Source organism: Xiphias gladius, chromosome 5, assembly GCF_016859285.1.
Source record: "Xiphias gladius isolate SHS-SW01 ecotype Sanya breed wild chromosome 5, ASM1685928v1, whole genome shotgun sequence".
Lineage (NCBI taxonomy): Eukaryota > Metazoa > Chordata > Actinopteri > Istiophoriformes > Xiphiidae > Xiphias > Xiphias gladius.
In genome coordinates, this window is record NC_053404.1 from 12178478 (window position 1) to 12200948 (window position 22471).

The 22471-nt window shown below is 39.3% G+C and overlaps 1 protein-coding gene across 3 annotated transcripts in view; it reads left to right on the forward strand.

The window, feature by feature from the left end:
- stau2 (staufen double-stranded RNA binding protein 2) overlaps window positions 1-22471 on the forward strand; it is an 86311-nt gene that overhangs the window by 50980 nt on the left and 12860 nt on the right. For 2 of the 3 annotated variants that reach the window (XM_040126243.1, XM_040126244.1), the window contains exon 13: window positions 7352-7465. In XM_040126243.1, the coding sequence (XP_039982177.1) occupies window positions 7352-7465 (114 nt within the window). Of the gene's footprint in view, window positions 1-7351; window positions 7466-9623; window positions 9855-22471 lie in introns of those variants that run through there. The other variant, XM_040126245.1, reaches the window with a different exon arrangement.

Here is a 22471-nt window from a genome sequence, read left to right on the forward strand (position 1 = left end):
GTGTCGTTGGCACGGCGGGTATGTGTGCTAGAAGTAGGGCAGAAACAAAGAAGCAGGAGGTAATATACAACACATGGACCAAGGATGAAGTACTGAGTAAGAGCTACATAACCGGTTCTCCCTCTTTTTCTTATACCTGTATCTCTCTCTTTGCTCTCTGGTTTATTATTGTTATGTTTTGGTCATCCTGCACCTCGTTCATAATCGCTTGCTCTATTCTTAATGCTTCCACAAATTTACTCTCTCATTTCTCTTGCTGTTTGTGTAGTTTGAATATGATAAAGGGTTTGACTTTAGCATTGCAGTCACCAGCTGCCCATTTACTCAACCATCACAATACTTAATAGTCATCACAGACTGTCGCTACTTCAGCTTATTAACTTTTACCCATTTTTGAACTGAGCAGGATTTTTTTTAGAAGATCACTGATGAATGTAAATTTAATGTTTTTTTTCCTTCGCCTTCAAATGGAGCAACGGTACACACCTGGACAAAGAAAAATGCACTGCTTCAGTGCTGATTTATTCTCTTGCATGCTTAAATGCACTTTATTTTCAATAATGTGTTTGTTTCTGGAGACTGGAGTTTTATCAGAGCAGCTCTCTCAGTCCGTCTATGTTTGAAATTGGGCCGGCCGAGTTGGAGTGATTCAGTGGTTGAGTGTATTAATGAAGAAAAGGGGAGTGAAATGGGCAGAAAGAGAAAGGAAGTGTGGATGAAAGACTGTGTGAGTGTGAGTGTGAGTGTGAGAGAGAGTGTGAGTGAGAATTCTAAATTGCATTCTGGTACCCTGTCTTTTCCTTATACTTTATAATGATCAGATTAACCTTGTTTTGCCCAAGGTACATAAAAACAATAAGACACGAGAAAGCATCTCATTATTTTTTTTGTGCATACTGTAATACCATAAGCCCTATTCCTAAGTAACTGGCAGGTACAGTGAATGTAGCACCTTTTAGGCGAGAATTAGAAATTACACCCCTCCTGAGATTGTGCTTTGGTTGTTCAAACAGAAAATATGACAGAAGTACTTTGTGTATTGTAGCAGAGATTTTAGCTAGCCCTTAGAGTTTTGACAACCAGCAAAAAAGCATAACCTGATCGATCGACGTGTGTGTGAAGTATGTAGGGCTGGATCTCTCAAATCATGAGCACGGGTAATTCTTTCAATTACACATTCATATGGGTCAGATATGAACTCTTAATGACACAGGATATTGCCACCTGTTAGAAATTGTTAATATCCACTTGCATGCATGCTGATCAAAGATCAGCAAACTGTACTCTAACATTCCAGGCTGTGTCTGGAAGAGTTGAATGGTATCAACTGCATCTATCAGTTCTGTCCACCTGCTAAATCCAAAAGCAATAACACAGCAGAGATTGCAGTCAGCTGAGTTATGTTATCTAGCCATGACAGGCTGAACTTGGGAGATGGATTTAGAGGAAAGGGAGAGCCGTATTTGTTGCTGTGCTGGAATCAGAACTTCTATGTTGGAAATCTCATGTTAATGAAAACACTATCCCTGGCGGGTGGCGGGTGGCGGGTGTTGATATCCATTCAGTACAGTTCCCAGGATTTCTCACACTTATATGTTGTTTGTTCTTCTCTCTCTCTGCTTCCTTCTTCGGCTGTATAGAAAAACCTTTTCAAATGGTTCCGGCTACACCTTGTACCCTGGCTGGCAGTTTCTACCATCTCTTTGTTTCCCCTCTCCTTATTCCCTGTCTTTCTCCTCCCTTCCTGTGCTCACTCTCATCTCTCTGTATCAACATCAGAAGTCTGATCTGGTACAAACGTTTAAAGACTCTAACAGTTTGTTTCCAACCTCCTTGTCATCGTCTCATTCCTCTACTCTGTGTTTACTCTGGGATTTGCTTTAGAAAATACATTTTGGGATGGCTAATCCCACCACGTTTGATTTCTGCAGCAGGGTGATGGCTTCCAGCTGCGCTCTGCGGTATATTTGTGTGAAGAACGATCTTCGAAAACAAGTTTTGTTGGTGGTATAAATCAGACCATTAATGCTGTGCTGGCTCGGCGGACAGTCTCTCTGCTTACATGGTGGCCCTCTGTGTGCATGTTGGTGCGTGTGCCTGTGTCTGTGTGTGTTTGGCAAAACTGAGGGATGATGTTTTGCACCACAGTAAAGCCCATTTGCAAACCTTTAAATCAAATACCCTCAAGTGCCAGCACAGCATATTGCAAATTTGAATATGCAGCATAATCTTTTTTAACTTGCCTTTGTTCTTTGTATTTTGATAGTATAAATCATATTTCATGTAATTCACAACACAAGGAAGTAATAGCAGTTGTGTGCCAGCACAAACCCAGCATGAGGAGATGGAGGGTGTATTAACCTGGCACTTTTTTTGGACTCCAAACAGTTACCCTCATTATCTGCACACCAGTTACTGTTCTCAAAAATACTCTGGCCTGCATTCTTCCACCAGTTTGAACTCCTTCTGTACTGAGTGAGCTCTTTCACAAACTGCAAACAGAGTCCCAAGTGTTTTGATGACAATTTAATGATGGATAATAACGTAATAGAAAAAAACCTTTTTTGCCATTTTCTGTGCCCAAATCTCTCTGTATAAACCAAAGTGGTCAGAAAACAATACAAAGTTATGATAGTAATGTCTCAAATGTTATTTTTTCCCTAATAAAACAAAACGTTGCACCAGAAGTAGTTTTTTCTAGTACTGCAAAATCATGTGCAAGCAGTTGAAATTTTCGGCCTTCTTTTAGATCTGCTTTTAAAGGAAATGACAGGGAAATACATTCATTCGTCTTTTTGTTGAGAGTTAGATAATAATACCACTGTCATCTCTGTCTGTTGAATATGAATTCTCAGCCTGTAGCTGGTTACCTTAGCCTAGCATAAAGACGGGAATGCAGGGAAACAGCTAGCCTGGCTCTGTCCAAAGGTAAAAAGAAAAAATTTTTACACTTTGTTTTTGTGTGGATCAAACAAGACATAACCCCATGTTACCAGTCTACTGGCTGACATATGCTGGCTGTAGCTCCAGTTTCAAATTCAGACATGAGTGGTATCAATCTTCTCATCTAACTCTCTACAAGAAAGCAAATAACCGTATTTCCCAAAATGTTGAGCTATTTTCTTAAATTGCAGTTCACTTTCTCTATAAAAGTGATTTTAAAAGAGTGAGTCTCTTGCGTGGCAAATAATTCTATTAAGAAATACAGGAGAAAAAGACAGTTCAAGAAGCAGGTGAATCAAGCCAGAGGTCAAACAACCAAAGAATTAGAATGTACTGTGGTTTCTTTGTTTCTGGTCACTTAGGGGATTTCTTTTTAACCCGTATTTCTTGAGGAAAATCTATTTTGAGAAGTTCTTAATAATCAACTCTCTCCAATTTAAATTGGAACTCTTTTTGTCTTATTGTCTTAAGACCTCTCTCTGTGATTTGGGCAAAGCCCACTCAAAGTTTTTAGAGTAGCAGCTTTGTTTGCAATCAACCTCCTGCCATTATTAGAAATGAAAGGTATATTAACAGTGCACTTCAAACACTCTTTACCCCTGAGGTCCCAACTGAAGGGGCTCGACATGGACCTCTAATTACTTCTCACAAACAATGATAATGTTTCTTCGGCTGAGAGGGCTTGTTTATTATAGTAAAGTTAAAGTTACTTCCGTGCTCTTTCACTCTCCACAGTCTCCACTCAGCCAGGTTTTTAGTCCTGCAATACTTGTGCTTTGTGGATTTTAACTGGACTAACATGATAATACATCTAATTAGTATTTGTTATTGCAGTTACCTTGGCAGCATTGTGGAACACAGTCCTAATGATACAGACATTTGAATCCATATCCTTTGTGTATTTGTGCATATACTTGGCCTGCATTTTTGTACCCCCTTTCATGTGTTTATAGATCTATATTTGTGGATGAGCATATACATATTTTTGCACTTAACATAAATACAAGCATGGCTGCATGAGCACTATTACTGTGATTGCTTTTTAGTTTGTGCATGTTCGTGTTTGTTCGAATAAAGAGGAGCATTTGAGGAGGAGCCATCCAGCTTTAGAAGCCAGATGTCAGAGGTCGTTCCACATTAGTGCCGCCGATCAATCGCAGGCCTTGCGTAACTCTCCTGTTTGTCTCTAAAGGAAGTGGATTAGGGACTGTTTTCTGAGTTGGGACCTGGGATGATTAGTTAGGCCTGTTTCGAATGCATGCACTCACAGATGCATACAAACATGGACTCAAAACAGACGGGCTGGATGGGAGAATAGACAGTATGTTTTTAAGATGCTCATTATTTTAGTTTCCGCAAAATCATCACAAATGAGATGATGACATAATGTTCTTTGATGCTAGTAGATCAGGCAAATTTCTTTCCTGCCTGCAGGACAGAGTTGCTGGTAAATCAAAGTAATCATGCACTTTGTCTATTTTATCAACAGGCCACCAAGAAAGAAAGACCTCCAGGTGATGTTTGGTGACCTGCCAAACTGACTGTTTTAACCAGAATTTGGCTGGTGACTAGAGTAAATCAAGTTTATTTATGTAGTCCAGTATCACATATTGTTTCAATGGGCATTATATGTACACAACATCAATGATTCCAGACCCAGCTCAAGATCTCTAAGCGGACATGGTAAAAGAAAAGAAAAACTTAAGCACATAAGGAAACAAGACTATGCGTCTACAACCATGTTAGTGGCTCTGTGAGGCTGTAGTTAGGCAGAGTGGTGCTTTGAGCAAATGCTAACGTCAGCATGCTAACATGCTCACAGTGAAAATGCTAACATGTTGATGTTTAGCAGATAAAATGTTTACTGTATTCACCATTTTAGTTTAGCATCTTTGTATGCTAACATTTACTGATGACAACTAACCATAATGTATAGGTAAGACCGAAAGTTGTAAGAGTTGCAGGAACTCGGTCATAACCCAAAATACTGGACAAATTAAAATTTTGACCTGATGATGGCACTAGAAGTATAGTTAAAGGATTACCAAAGTGGTTACAATTCATCCTGTGAGCTACATAAGCATCCCTACTAAATTTCATGGCAATCTATTAAACAGCTGTTGAAACATGCCACTCAAAAAAGACAAAGAATGAACTGAATGTGCAAGAATAGATATTCCAAATAAAACGTGATCATTAACTAGCATTAGGATCATTATAGGTCAACTAGTTTTTTTATTCAGACTTGTAGATAAGGCGTTAAAAACACAAACTTCCTTATGTTTAATCTAGAAATGGTTGAGGATATTAATTCAATAACTTGATTTATTAAATCCACTCCTGAATTTTGGCCCCTCGTGGATTATTTGTAATTGGTAGTTTCCACTCACACTCACACACACACACAAACACACACACACACACACACACACACACACACACACACACACACACACACACACACTAACACACATGCATATCCCCTCACATACAATTGGAGAAGTTGGGAATTATTAGAAGTAAGATATATCCAAGCATATATCTCTCTACAATCAGGGGCCGAAAGAAAGCGTTTGTTTCCTCCAGCACCACCGAAGGGCCTCACCCTCGGCTGGAGGCCTGACGGCTCGCAATAGATGAACCAAGCCATGTACCCGCTGATCAGACAGCATAATTACACCATATATCACAGATCCCAACCACAGGCCTTTATACTGCCTAAATGAACCAGCATACTAGACAATTGCACATGCACACACACGCAGATCTGAATCTTTGTATTCACACCAATAGTCCTTACCTTCTTCACACACAGGTTGAATTCCCAAGATTACAGACGAAGCTAACCCTCCTGTTTTTTTTTTTTCCACCCCTCTCTCTCTTTCTCTCCCCCCTTAATGTTGAAGTCTGGAGAATTTATTAGAGATTAGCTTGTCAGAGACGGCTTTTTCTATGGCTCACTTTACCACATTCATCATTCATACACATAACAGATAGCATTCCACAATTTATCACTGTGGGCCCATCTCCTCATCAGCATGTGTGTGTTCACATGAATGTCCGAGTCTTCTCATGTACTACACGTAACATCACCTGATCGTTCATATCTCTGTGTGCACATGTTCATATCAACATGTGTTTATGTACGTTATGATGGGTCCATGTCTTTAGAGGCAGACTTCCATGTGTCTGGCTGTTTGGAGCAAATACACACTTTTCTAAATATGATCATAACTCCTTCAGAGAGACGCACACCTCTCGCTCTTGGAAGCTTTCAGTCACAGGTCATATATGTCTGTGCGTGCATGAGTGTACGCACGAGTCGCACATGTATGCCCAACAATATGTAGCTGATATGAGATGAAACTTTGAACATGTGAGGATAGTTAAGATGCAAAAAGGGAAATACACACACTCACACAGAAACACACATATTCGGGAAACATATTTTCAAATGATTAAAAGGATGAATGAAACAAACCAACACAACAATTTTTTTCACCACAGCATTCTATATAATATTAGCTGTTATTAAAGTATTCATTTTGATCATTTTGGCTTTAACAAATTCCACTCATCATTGCCCGGAAAATCTAGCCTAAATAGCCTTTTTTTTATTTTTATGCCTGACTTATCTGGGGATTTTAAAGTGCAGTCCATTTGTACTGAAGAGTACTGCTAGAAGCTCTGTTTTTTTCAAAGCTATATTCTTCTATACCTGCTAGCTTACTTATTCATTTATTCATTGAAGTTTAAAGCCATTTGAATCAATAATGTCCTCTCTCATTCCTTCTTCCCTTTGTCTCTCTGCATTAGTCAAATATTTCACTTCTTTCAGTTCTCATAGTTATTTATGCCATTTATTGAGATCCCTGCAGCTGTCCCGGGCAAAAGTAGGCCAGGCAAACACATAAACATATTAAAAGACATATACACATGCAAATACACACATGCACAGAGTGAGAGCCAGTGAGAAGTAGGGCAGATAGAAAGGCAATATTACCAAAAGCCCTTGGATCTCAGGAGCAGACTGTCCCAGAGGAGCATCATGTCATAACAGCCCTAATTGCACAGCATTTAGGAATGCCTTTAGAGTTAACCTCTCAGTGATGAGGGGTCACCAGTGATGTCATCACTACCCCCTTGGATGCCCCCTCGCAATCGCACATACACACCCTTATGTTCATTTCCCTCCATTGCCATCTCTGTATGGTGTGGGGTAATTGTCCACAAATGCTCGGGTGGCAATTAGACATGCAAGATTTACTCTCAAGCCAACCACTTCCAAAAACAAAAGACTCTGTCCACCTGAAAAATTCAGTTCTCTTGTCATTTGTGCATTGACAGATGTTTTTCTGTATTAACTTTTGGGGTAACTGAATTTGTCTACCTTTGCCCTCTTTTCCAGGTGCAGTACAGTGATGCACAGAGCGGTAAGGATTTTGTGACCTATCTGACTCTCTCCCCTGTGCAAATGACTTTCCATGGCACCGGGAGCACCCTCCAAGCCAGCCATGACCAGGTATGTGTGAGTGTATGTGTATGCAAGTGACGGAAAGTTGGGTGTCATACCTTTTGAATGCTTGTAGAAGCAATACACCAAAATCAAATATTGTAGAACAAAGTGTGCATCAAAAAGTGTAGATTTCACAGAATGATCTTAGCATTGCAGCACCAGTCTGAAAAACACATATCAGCTATCTGATTGATTCTTGCAGGAAACCTGGTAGCATAAAGTTCATACAGTTTCAGGTTTATACATCCAAAATGCACACAATATTTCAGTTAAATGAACGGGAGTGACAGTGCAACTCAAACGAAATTCAGCTGCTGCAAAACAACCTGCAACTAGTTGCATGAAAATGTTTTCACCTGACAACAACCTTGACACTCTTACAACAGGGCAACTTTGCAAGTAATAATGTTACAGTAAGGACAACTGTATTGTAGTTTAAATCATAGAGTTCCAGAAGTGTTGCTTTGCTGAGTTTTTATTCTCCATTTCTAGAAGTGTAAGTCTACACTGCCCAAACACTTTCCTTGGTGAGCAAGTAGGGATCCTTCCTGGCAAACTTCCTTCCTGGTATCATTTTAGTAGAGCCCAACCAAAACTGGATTTTTGAGGCTAATACTTGAGAAGGATAAAAATCTGATCTGGCTGATATTCATTTTTTTTTTCCTTACATAAACATTTTGTGTTAACGATAACATATTTTGCAGGTCAATAATAAACTTTATCATCATAGTACATTATGAACAGTAAATATGAATGGATGTTAAATTATTTTTGAGTAATAGCTATAAATAAAAACACATAAAACTAAAACTTGATTGGCACTATTGAGAAAAAATAAATGTCAAATATACATCAAAATTCTGCCATCAGAGGTTTTTCTGCTGTAGTTAAATGCACTGAAATTTCTTTTTCAACATACTGTACATACTGATAGCAAATAATGGCCGCTAATATCAGCCCGACTCTTCTCTTTAGGATCTGCTTATCCTGGTTCAGTGACGTGTAGCATACAGTGTATATCGTGTAGTATATAGATCATATTGTGAGGAAGCAGCGGTCCTCTATCCTCCTCCATCCTTTTATTAACAAAGAAGCTCTGTGACTTTATTATGAATCACCGGAGCATCAGAACCACCTGTGATAATAATCACTCACTGCATTTCTCTCTGACAAGCCTCTGTTCCTCCCAAACACAGCCGCCAGTTAACCATGATTTTCAATCTATCACAGTAATCCCCATCAGGAAATCTGATGGAGTATCTCCACAACTTGTGGCGTAACCCTCATTCTCTCTCCCTCCCTCTCTAGTTTTCTCAGTCACTCTCTAGCGTACTCCCCATATTCAGAAGGAGGCTCTTTGTCTTGTGTTGCCCAAGCAGAAAACCAGTTGCTTACATTCTATCATCTAAACATAGGACGCCCCTTTGTTCAGCAGTCTTCAAAGCTTTAATAAAGGGCCGGCCTGGCCATGAATGGGACAGCTGACAGGGGGTTAGTGCCGCCACTGCTAACTGAGAGCCAAGCCAATATAGGCCAGGCAGGTCTGCGTCCTCAGGACCTGTTGTTGCCAGGAGCACTGGGGCATGACTGACTGTTAGAGGTCTTTCTTTTCCTCATCTCAGTACAGTGAGGAGTACGACCACAAAGGGAGCACCTAACAATAAGGGGTCACCCTTAGAAGCCCCCAATCCCCAACACTCGTTGAACAACGTAGGCCTGAAGGCATCACACGTTTGGTCACCTTCTAACATGATGATGATGCAGGCTGCTATGAGGATGGAGTGTTTGTTGACGTGCCAATTAGGGCCCTCAGAGTGACCTTTAAGTCAATACAATATGTTACCTGATGTGCTGGTGGATCTCAGGCATCCTGCTGTACACATTCAGATTGATCCATGAGCTGCCAATTAATAGTTCAGGGGATATCCCCGTGTTTCCTATGCCACAGGTTGGCCTTGGCACAAAAACACACAAACACACACCTTGCACTTTTATCTGTGTAATTAGACATTATCAATAAGATGAGAAAGAACAGGGGATCTCTCAGCTATGAATTGATAAACCTTTCCTGGAGCCTGTCTCTGCTACTGTACACACAAAGTTATCACGGTAACGTGTGGTGACTCCAGTCCGTTTCATTATGCATCTCTCTGGGAATTTCCAGCTGTGTTATCTGCGCTCTCATGGAGGTTTATGTCAGGAAGACCAGAGCAACTGATAAAGATCAACAGCCAAAGGAAATCCTCTCCACACATCTCTTCCCATGATGTCTGGAGGAAAGATGTGTAGGATATGGACTCCAGTTATGGATGAATTGCTCAGGAAAGTACACTTGATGAAATGTGAGCAAGTGGATTAATTTAATATGGTTATAAACTTTATTTATTTTGTCTGATTTACAGTTTTGTTACTCTTTGTTGTTTGCAAACACAAAAAACAATAGAAATGAGTGTCAATCATTTTTCCATTGAAGACCGTTGTTTCTTATTTGTGTTTCATATTATTCAAATAATTTCATTGTGCATTCTTGCATTTCAGGCTTTAAAGGTAAGAGTAGGTGAGGCTATCCATAGTTCAGATATCAGGTGCTGCTATAGAAGTGTTAGCTTCAAAACTCAAAACTGTTTCAGTCTTTGTATTTGTGTAAGCATTTGTTATCATGTCATCAAAAAATAGAGATGGCAGCTTTTGATTATCACACTTGATTAGCCCCTGTCAAATGGCAGTAAAACAATGACATGAAGAAAGAACATACAAGGCCCCAAAACCATTGACTGTCTGTGTGTCTGACTGTCATTTAAATATTAAAGACAATATGTAATCAGATTTTATAAACAGTTAATTGTAGAACAGTGGCAATAGAAAGTTTAGCAACAATCGTAAACAGGCTACTATAAATAGTGCTTGTTTATGTCCAAAACCTTATTGTTTTGGTATAAAACATGTCTCTTTTTCTACCCTAGGATTGGGTTACACCAGCTATTTCTAAATGTTACAAATTCTTAGTCAAATTCAATTTTCCTATTTCTACATCTCTTAGTTTGTGTGTAAGATTCAAATAAAATTCAAAATAACTGCTAGATAAATTAAAACCAGCGAGTTACTAAATCGGGTTTCACCATTAAAACTTAATGGTCATAAATAAATAAATGGCCTATACAGTGAATACTTGGAAAAAACTGAGAAAACTGAGATGTTAGAAAAACATACAGCCCTCTGCAGAGTCACATAATTGTGAATTCATGAGGTTGCATTCATGGCAATAATTTACATAATAGAAACAATGAACTGCCAATTTTTTGTAAATTATGTATAATTTTTTTATTTATAAATGAATACATGGAGAAATATGTATTTCAGAGTTTAGAATATTTTTGAAAATATGTGATTATGCTAACCTAGCTAACTCTACTAATTTAGTCTGCCTAATTTTATGATATATATAATAATAATATAATACTAGCTTAATGTTTGGTAATTTTACATGTATTATGTTAATTTTGTAATTTACATCATTATTAAATAGCGTTTTGAGCAACTGTCAGATATTTCAACTGTATTTGATATTACCTCTTTTACTCCTCACTTGAAACAGATAACATAATAGCAAGTTAATCTTAGTTTAGTTAGCTACAGAACAGTTCCACCTGGAAGTTTGCATGTGTTAATATTTAGGAACAACAAATCTCTACATGAGAAGTAGTTTTAGTTGTGCAACCTATTTTAATTTAATTTTGTTTAAATCTCCACTTAGTGAACACTTAACGTCATAGCTGGTACAACAAGTCATTTTCTCAGTTAATGTTTTTGGTAATGTGCTGCTTTGTATCCTTTTTTGTTGCATTACAAATGACTTGAAATAAGTGGAAGAGTGTATCTATAACATACTGGTTCATATGGTTCATAATGTTAATAACATGTAAAAGTTACAAAGTTGGTGATCTGAGAGTAAACCATTTGTGTAACCTTCTGTTGGACAGTAAACATTAGTGATCGAGAGCAGATGTGTTGTCAGTGTAATTTTTACAACGGTCTGCTCTTTATCATCAAGCGCAAACACACACACACAGAAGCACCTACACGTAAACACACATCACGGTGCTTAGGTGCCATAATCCTTGGCCTTGTGCAGACATTCCAGGAGGGCGCGTATGTGTGAGAGATATACAGCTGATTGCTCTTTCTGAGCTTATGTGCCATCTATTCAGTGCCATCTGCCAAACACATGTGAGCCCATAGGCCGCTACATTGGCTGAAAGTCGCCTAGAGCCAAAGATGTTTGTCAACATGTCCTCCATTTTGGTTCTAAATTATTTTTGTTGATAGTTTCAGCCTTAGGTTACACAATGTTTATTTAATGTTTTAAACAAAATAGATGAGAAGGGAAATACTACATCGTCATCGTTTTTTTTTTTTTTTTTTTTTTCCCCCCCAAACTAAAGAGAAGCACTGTAAAAAAACAAAAAACAAAAAAAAAAACGTTTAACCCTGGTGTGTGTATATGTAAAGTCTGTCTCGTCCTCAGTTCCCATACTCAACTGCAGGTTTGTTTTTAGGTTACCTCTTGTTGGAAGCGCACTCAAGCTTACAACCATGAGTTACTCCGTGACCACAAACTTCCAGCCTTGCTGTCCGCTCAAACACTCTTAAAGTTGTATCGGTTTTGCTCAGTTGAAGTCGTACTCACTCCATTGATATCTGTCTGTTACAAGGCCAAATTACAGGCCATGGCACTGGGATATATTTAGACATTTTTTCTACATGATTTTTAGACAGGCTGATTTCTGTGTTTGTTCTGCAGAGCTGAAGTAACTCTCTGGCAGTCCCTCTGTGGCGGCAGTGGGACACCAGGGGGGCCGAGGCCCACTGAGCTGTGTGTGAGGTGTCGCTGTTCCAACATGAGCGGCCCGCAATCGAAGATGACAGGGTGCCTGTTGTCTGCCACCAGACTTTGTGTGTGTTTGTGTGTGTGGGGTTGCTTTGCGTGCAGTAATGTCCTCAGCTGAGCCTCCCAGGGACCCTGTCTCTCATATTGTCAGCTGTAGCTGCATGGGTTTCCGGCAGCAACAGCACATTTTGTCTGATTTGATAGGACATGTTTGACATAGTGCATCAGGATTAAAATGTGTTTTAGTAGGGCTTTCAGATAATGAGACCCACTGTTTTGGATTTTTTTCAGGATTTATTTTTTGTGAACTTTATCTGGTTTTCCAGGTGTCTGGTGTTACCAAATAGGTTATTTTTCTCACTTCTCCCTCAAAGTTTTCTGTCGCCTGCCTATGAACAGACTTCATGTACTGAGATAGTTCCATGCTTCCCCTTTTGAAAAAAGCCTTCCACAAGGCTGACATTGTCTTAACAAAACACCATTTGGTCACATGCTTTTTCTCTTGACTGTTTCTGTTATCTTATGCCAGATCCACAAACATATACAGATAATCATGCCAGCAGGTTACCCAATTCTCCCTACGGAAACAAATCATTGGACAGTTCTGCTAAAATTAAGTGGGCATCTGACCTTGTCACTGGTATGTGGATTTTTGCTGCCAGCATAGTTGCTATATTGAATCAAAGGATAAAGGGACAGGGCTGTAGGGAGCTGATAATGAGGGCCAATGGTGAGGAGTGTATTTATTTACATGTTGCACACATTCCTGCCTTCATTTATTTGAATTGAAATGTGTTGAAAATGGATAAAAGTGGGGGAAGAAAGAGAGAGAAAGAGAAGACAGGGACAGTAGGAGAGAGTATTAGCAACGAGAGGATAGATGGGACTGATTCATGGCATGGTGACTGCTGGGATGGTCTTCAGAGATCCCCCGCGGAGCTCAGGAGAACAGCAGGAGAGGGAGCTGCAAAGGGGTGGAGGTTGAGCTTGCCTTGTGTTTGAAGTCTTCCTTCCTGACTAGAGCTCAGACGTTACCCTAGGCTGGGCTCCACACGGGGGGTCCCGCTGGAGTGTTACCCAACCAGGCAGGCAGCTGTCGGACAGCCTCTCCTCCCTCCTTATCTGTCTTGTCTGTCTCCTCTTTATGTGCCCGTGTTGTGTAACCAAACACAGCACCTGGACATATCCTAAATCACTGTATGTGGTGAAAACAGAGGAGTGGGACCTAATCTGCACTTACATTACCTGAAACTTTTGAATGAATGTGGAGCAGACATTTCTAGGTCTGACTAAACTGATAATCCCTTTGCCACTGTTGTTTAAAAAATACTAAATAAGGACACCAGTTTTATAAAGACAGCTTTTGATGCTTGTAAACTAAAGCTTTTAAAAGCTAAAGATCTGTGAATTAATGAGTTGATTGACAGCTGTACGTATATGCTAGTTGAAAGATCTCATGACACATTCTGTCAGGATTTGGATAAGTGTTTTTGTCCCCATTTTCCACTGAACCTCATGCTGGTATAATTTATGTGTGTATCTAAAGGAAAATTTGGGTAAACATATAACATGCCTAAAGCTTGAGAAGACACGATAAATTTTTGGCTAATATCAAGTCACAGATGAGTGCGTTCCCAAAACTCTGGCCTGCAGGAGTGTTTATCTGTTGCTTCTATGAGCTGAGCCATTCCAAAAACTCTCACCTACATGGAAAGGGTCATAAATGGATATGCAAGTACTGTTACAGTCCAGATTATGAATAATGGAATCCCCTCTCATTTTAACAATACAAATTCCATCTGTAGAGCTAATGTGCCTAAGAAAACTAAGCGCACGTGACCAGCATGTAGGGCACCGGACTGGAAATTCTCTACTCTCAGGATACAATTTTGTAAACCTGAATTCTTTATCGAATGTCTTGAGGGAGAGTCACTATTTTTGGAATATTAAGTCTGATCCTATTTAATATTATATGACTTGCATCTTGCCTGGAGCATTGGCATTCAGAGTGGCTTTAATCAAGTTAAATTGACAATTAATATAATATACTTGTTTTGTTTTGTTTTTGGTAGTAGGGATGGACAGAAAAGGCAGAGGAGAGAGGGGGGATGAGTTGCAGCAAAGGGCCTGGGCCAAATTCGAACCCAGGCTGCTGTAGTAAGGACTCTGCCATGATATTTAGTGGGCTCTACCAGGTGTTCTACCAGGGTGCTCCAATAAATTAGCTTTTATCAAATAATTCAACGTGGATAATGTCCCCAGCTATGTGCACATCATGGGAGACTTCAGTGCAGATATTTCAGACTCCTTTTGTTTACATGACATTTAAAGCCGTTTGACCTATATAAATCCTGTTGCAAATTTTACATGTACATATGTTGTAAGCCTTTACTCATTGAATAAGTCTGAGATCTACTAAATGATGCTGACTACAGACCTGCTGCTATGAGTATAGAGCTTGCCTGAAATATCTACTGAAGGTAACAATATCAACAATATGGTTGGCTTGTCTGGTCTGGCCGAAGTAGAATAATATCTACCAGGCAAAGTGATCTTCCAATGGCATCTTAAAGATGGAGCCTTATGTAGTGATGTAAGATTTTAACTATGCTTTGCCAGTGACGCAGTTGTTATGAGCCAAATGTAAAAAGAAAGCGTATAATATTAAACCTAGAAGAGAGGCCTTTTTGTTGTGGGTTGAGGCTGGAAAAATTAGACATTAATCCCTGTTTGATCTGAAAATATTAAATTGCTTGCTCTGCTTCAGACAAGAGAAATGGCAGTATTATGAAGCCGGATTTGTTTGCCACAATGTTGCAAATATTATTTACGATTTTTGGAAAGTGGTCTGATCTATGAATAACAATAAAAATGTCTTTACTACCTGATATTGATGTGTGACTGGCACCAACTTAATTTAATTACTGTATGTGTAAAGCAGAAACATTGATTATTGATGTTTTTAAGCATTGTAAGCTATAATAAACATATTAAAGGTGCATGTAAACCAGATCACATCACTGCTGCACAAAATATCAAAAGTTTCTTCCTCTTCTTGCCACTTTTTTAATGTTTTAATGGCTTTCTAGTTGATAGAATCTTACCTGTCTAGACAATCTCATTGAGTAGTTATCTTCACAAACAATGATAAGCAATTGAAAAAGTAAGAATGGCACATATATTTACATTTAGCTGTAAACGAAGGCATTAGCAGTTGTGTGAGTTTTAGTTTTATTTTGTGTATAATTTACTGTACGAGATGGCTGTTGTTGCAATGATTGTAATGTTTGGATTTTTGATATTTCCAACTGTGGCCTTTGGTTCAAATTGAAGTTAATTACAAATATATAAGAAGATGTTACGAATGCAGTTTGCAGCAGAAGGCACAGGTTTGCACTGTCACAGAGACCTCCGCTGCTCCCCCTCAACATCACCTTTTCCAAGGAGCTCATACCTTGCCTACCTCCCGAACACCACCGCACCCAGCACTCCCACTGTCAGACCTACCCGACCCCTGCTGCTCCCCGTACCCTTACCCCACCCTTTTCCTGCCCTGGAGAGCGGACAAAGTGAAGCATCCACAGAGCGATCCATCACTCCCCGCCTGTCTTCCCACATGCCCTCAGGAAACACCTTTCAGACCATGAGATTAGAGTGTGACGGGAGAGGAGAGGAGCAGTGAAAGAATGATGGAGGAGGAGATAGAAGGGGGTAAATGATTCAGAGAGGCAATGAGAAAAGGAGGGAGAGGGGGTACTGGAGAAGAGGAGCTGGAGAGAAATTGATTGAGTGTAATTACGAGAGATTAATGAGGACAGGGAATGAGAAGAAGGGAGATAGAAGTAACTGTCTTTTTTCTTTGCGCACCAGGGGAAACAGTGACCAGTGGGGAGAGAATAAACATGAACTTGCCCATTAGGGGACATGCTGATAGTTCCAATTGGCCCCTTGGAACATTAGCATGTCTGTTAAGGGCTGACATGGTGTGGAACTAAACACAGTACAATCAAGAACAATCAATTGAGTCAATTGAATCAATTGATTTACTGTCGATTTACTGTTAAACATAATATGGAAGATAAACAACAAACTAGTTTGCACTGTGTAATCTAATATGGAAAATGAAAACTTCAAAATGAATTCTGGTGTAGCAGGCAATTTGTTGCACTGCATCTTATATGAGTCTCTCCTTAATGTTAGGGCTGCAGCCCTAATCCACTTAAAATATTCATCATTCAGTCTACAAAATGTCAACATATTGAAAAATATTAATCCTGTTGTCAGTGTCGAAAAGTGCTCCAAAAGCCCAAAGTCTATCTTGTCTCATCAACAGTCAGAAACCCTAGGATATTGTTTATTTACAGTGATGCAAAATGGAGAAAAGAACTTAAATTGTCATTTCTAAAAAATCTGTAAGCATCAAGTTTTTACTTGATAAATGACCTAATTAATCAATTATCGAAATTGGCATTGAGTGCGTTTCTTTCAGTTGATGAATCTTACAGTATATTCAACAAATTACCTTAAGTAATTAGTAGTATTTGCATTACTCTCCTTTGTAATATGGGTAACCAAAAGAAGGATATGTATCTGCAATACTTATTGTCATATTTCAAAATGAAGATATTTTTTCTTTCTTTTAGTAGTAGAGTATCTATCTATGCAGATAATTTTGGTTTTGTCTGTTTTGATATCTCCACCTCCAAGATTTCTGCTTCCACCCCAATACAACAGAGGTAAATGGAGTTTATTTTTGATTTAGGTGAACTGATCCTTTAGCACCATGTAACAAAGCAGCTGGCCTTTCTGTCATGTTACATGAGCAGTGCGAATTAACACTGACATACACCTCCTGTGCAGAAAGCATTTCAAGCATTTCAAAAAGTGACATGAGTCACATGCACACTATGTCATGTATTTGTAGTAAGGATCTGTGCAATACCTCAGCCTTGAATGAAAACAGAAATGCATCACCCAGAACTCTGCTTACTAATGCATCAACACTCTTGCCTTAGCAATGATGCTTAAAAAAACATTTACGGAATATGATTAAGCAGGCTTCTCTCACAAGAAACAATATTTATCCATAAGTGCTGGCTAACCAGATGATAACTTCTGTTCTGTACTTGAGGGTTACAAAAATGAAATCTTCTGTGTCTGCACTCCAGGCTGTTAGCGTTTGTTGGTAAAGAATGTCCTAGAAAGTAACTTGACACTTTTTAGTTTGTCAGAGATGTGTAAAATTGTCAGACACTCAAATATATGGTGAGCATGACAGATAGTGTTACCCTACCTGTCGGTTTAGATTAAATTCCATATACTGCAGTGTCTGTGAAAGCTCAATTATTGACATGTGATACATTTAGAGAGCTGAAAACATTGAGGCCCTGCCCACAACTGATTGTCAATGTGATTGTAATTTTATTAGTAGCAGTAATATCATTTTAATCAGATATTATTGTTTTGTATTTTGTGCAAATAACTAGTTTTGTTAAGGTGAATGGTGAATGGAAGTGATGACAGGAAGTGTTTTTTTTTAAAGTATAATTTATATCTGTTTATTTCTATATAAATTAATTGTTCTGCCTCCTTGTTGGTTTCATACTTGTTAGACCAGTGCGATTGCTTTAAGGCAACAAAAGGTGTTAGATTCATTAGCACCTCCATGCTAAGAGGGGCAAGATATTTTGGCAGTGGCCTTGCAGTCTTCAGTGCTGTTAGGCTATGTGTGTGTGATTTCCCACACACACAAATTTTGTGTGGATAAAGGTCTCTAAACCAATCACACCTCTCATCACCCCCATGGGAGACATAAGCAAGCCAGGCTGCTAATTCGCTACCTACCGCTCTTTTGTAGCGTCTTTGGCTCATTAACTTAATGTCATTTGATACTGAGTGATAGTTCGCCTTGCTGAAAAGGTCCCCAAGATAAGGGCCAGGGTATTTAATCTTTTTCCTCTGCTTTGCAATCTCCCAGTGACAATGTGTGCGTTATGTCACCTGTGGAGAAAACACCATTTCTAACACCAACACAGTTAGGTTTTCACTCTGCAAAGGTTAACATTCTGACAGTGTCACTCTTGGAGAGTTGCACAACGCATTGAACTTCTATTGTGTAACTCTGCAAGGAAAAGCTCTGGATTTTAAAAAACCATTTACCTTGACATGTAACACGTGTTCTAGTTAAGAACTTCTGAGCATTAATCATCATAGGAGCGCTCCAAGAGCAAATCACACTTTGACAGTAATTGCCGGAATACGTTTACCATACACACAAAAACAACCACACATCTACACAGTCAAACACATACACACCCACACACTATTCACAATGACCTGTATTGTCGGTTGTAATTATACTCTTTTGTTGCTTTCCTGACTTAATGAAATCAAATCTCGCAGATGCTCAGATGCTATGTTTTTAAAAGTTGTTTTTGATTTCCATTGTACACTGTATGATTATGGTATGTTTTTCTGAAATTAAAAGCTATCGCTCAGATTTCGCTGACAGATCCAGCACCATACAAGATGAGGCTCCTCTTGCCTGATACAAAATTACTACAAGTGATTTTTTTTTTTTTTTTAGCCCTAACTAAAACCAGGAGGCAAAAAGATGAGCCTTTCTGTCATGGCAGTCATGAATTGGGCCCTAAATGACCCTTACTGTTCAGTGGCAGGTAACGATGCTTCTACTGATGGAAGTCAGGTCATTAATGTCCAATGTTAGCATCAATGCTCTGTGGCTGCATACTTAGTTATGGAGATCAGCGTAGCGACTGGGGAATGTTTTTCTGTCTGTCTGATCCCCCTGCCTCCCATCACAACCACCGTCCTCTCTTCTTGATGTTAACGCATTCTCAGGCCTCAAACAGCAGACATTTTGAAACAACCAAAACAACAGCCACATCGGGGGTTAACACCAGTTACGACTAAGGTGTCACATACTCCTGTGGTTTAAGTAAACAGTGTGTGCGTGTGCGTGTGCGTGTGTGTGCGTGTGTGTGTGCGCGTGTGTGTGTGTGTATCTGCCTGCCTGCCTCGTAACAGTATCTTCATGATCTTCCAAATCTCCTCTGTAAATAAAGTCACAAGTGACAGCTTGTGTTCTGTTTCACATGCAAATTCCACCCGACCCTTTGCATTTAATGGAGATAAGGAAAGATTAAGCAAACCACACTCACTGCCTAAATGTGAGAGGAAGAATTGCAGCAGCAAGTGAAAGAGGAGATGCATCGCATTATTTTTTAAGCAAGATCAACTCTCATTTTGCATGTCTTAGCTAGCTGTGCAACAGGCAGGCCTGCTCTCTATGACAGCTATCCCAGGCTTAGAGGCTTGCAATCATTTAGCAAGCATCTATCCTGAATATGATCTAGTGATATTATACTATATTATACAAATTATACTATATTTCACTCTCCGTTACATAATGTTAGTTTATGTATTTTAATGTGAATTTTAATTGTTAATTAGACCCATTTTGAAGGAATAATTTTTGGGAAATATGCATATTCACTTTATTGCCAAGTGTTGGATGACAAGAATGATGGCACTTTTACAACTCAACACTAAATACGACGTTATGGCCAGCAGCCAGTTAGCTGAACTTATCCCAAAGACTGGAAACAGGAGGAAAGAGCTCATATGGCTCTGACCAAAGGTAACAAAATCCACCTACCAGCACCTCTAAAGCTCACTGATTAACATTTTATATTTTTTTAATTTGTACAAAAAAGTAACTTCCTGGAGTCCCCATTGGTTGGCTAGAACATTCTCCTCAAAGAAGTAGTTCAGCACATAAGCCCCCTGTAAAATACTGAATTGTGGCTTTTATAGTTTGGGTTTCGTTTGCATTAAAAAAAATTGATAAAAGTTTTAAATGAATGTGCTTTAGAAGTGCTAATACCTGATTCCTTTGGACAGAGCCAGGCTAGCTGTCCCTCCCCCCCATTTTCACTTTTTGTGGTAACCTAAGCTTAACCAGCTGCTTTCTCCAGCTACATACTGTATTTGCCATACAGATGTGAGCGTGGTATCAATGTTCTCATCCAACTCTCAGCAAGACAGAGAATAAGTATATCTACCAAAATGCTGAACTATTGGTTTAACATTATTTAACATAATTTATTGGGGTGTTCCTCCCTGTACTGCCCTTTTCTGTGTAATTGTAATGTAGTTGTTTATCAATTCCCTTTATATCACTCGAGTGTCTTTATTTGTGACTGGTTTTGATTAGGTGCTCTCAGTGTTATTCAGATGATGTGTAGAAAGACTGTATATGGAACAAAAAATCTGTAGCCAGGAAAATATTCATTTTAAATCCATATGTAACTCATCTAGCTTTGTCATGGATGCATAGACTAAAGCAAACCACAGAATTCCATTATCTCAACAAACTTACCCTTCTATAGAACGCAGGCCTCAGTTTACCATGAACGGTGGGATATTATGTTTTGATTGCACATCTATAGATGCTATGTAAACCGTACATGTCAGTAGAGGAAGGAATTTTATCTACACTACCTTCACAAATGCCCACGTGCACAAACATACACACATTGTGTTAAAGTGATTCCCAAAATGGTGTGATTTATTGTACATGCCTTCAAGTGAGAGGTCTAATGCAGCATATTACTAAATAAACATTTGTTTAAGAGGCCCCCTTTTCCTCTGGGACATCTTTTCTATTCCTAATATTCCTCTACTTCTCTCTTGACCCAAACTAATTTTCTTTCTTTCAGACTCTTTTTCTCTGTCTGTCTTTCTCTCTTTGAATCTTGCACTCACCCCCACACACACATCTCCCTTGTGCCCGGTAAGTAAACGTGGAACCGTGTGAGCCTTCAGAAGGACTTTGAAATGAGACATGGCTGGGACATCAGAGGACTCTGCCACTCTCAATGAAGCCTGCTTGATTTATAAGAGAGAAGGGAGTGGGGGGGTTGTTTCCAAAGGCACACAAGGCCACGAGGTCCTCCATTAGTACCCTGACCCCAGTTTCATGGGACCAACCACTGCATAGATGGAGAGGGAGGAGAATAATGTAGGGATGGATGGATGGTGGACATGGGGGGCTTGTGTGTGAGAGGGTATTTTCTTTTTTACCTTAGAAAGTCTGCAATTTACATTTTCACCACAGACAAGGCAGCAGAAATTAGACACCCTACCTTGATCATTTGTCAGGGGCCTGCAGTGTTGTGGCTTAAATCTCCACTGGTTGTACCTGATCCATCGCTCAGTCCTGCCTCTGCTCCCTATTTTACGATTCTCCTCACGGTTTTACAGTCTGCAATCTAATTAGCTGTGTCTTAATCATGTGTTAAAGTGCAGGGCCTTCCTGGTGTTTACTGTCTGTTTGCCATGTTGTAAAAATGTGTGAGGTGGCTCGTAAAACTTGCCCACAGAGGATTAAGTACTCATTGCTCTTTAGTGGATAAAAGCATCACATCACAACATAAGCATCACTGACAAATAATGGGTTATATCCTCTGTAATGTGCTACTGCAGGAAAACTGTAGCACTGATGTACTTGCTTTTGAGTGTGGAAACGGTTGACTTAGCTGCATTTTTTAAACTATTCAGACACTTCAAAGTAAGCTACTCATTCTGAGAAAATCAGTTCCAATCATTTTATTGTAATCCTATTAGATTTTATTTTTGCCCTAGCCCATGAAATTTTAGAGAAATTTGATATTAAAAAATACCCTATCTAGCTGAAATTGTGGTACACATGGCTTATTTAATTTCCTTTGCTTTCCAGCTTTGAGGAAGATCATGTCATGCTGCTTTTATTGTGCATGTGAGGCCCACCATGCCTATGTGAATTTATGTTTGCTCATCATGTCAGCCACTCTGTGTCTGGCCTTGGTGCACATCAGTGTTTGCAGACTGAATCCATAACATGGCTTTGTTCCTTTTGACATTGTTCCCTGTTTTTTATGAACAGATTGTGACAGGCCCGCCAGCTTTAAAAAAGCTTGGTAATGGCATTATGCTAACATTTTAAAAATACATATGTTTTCAGTGTGCATTAGGTTACATTTTTTCCCCATCATATTTGGCTAGTTACTGTGTGTGCTGAGTAGGGCTCCTCAAACCAGGCTGGACCTGTTCATCCGAAAACC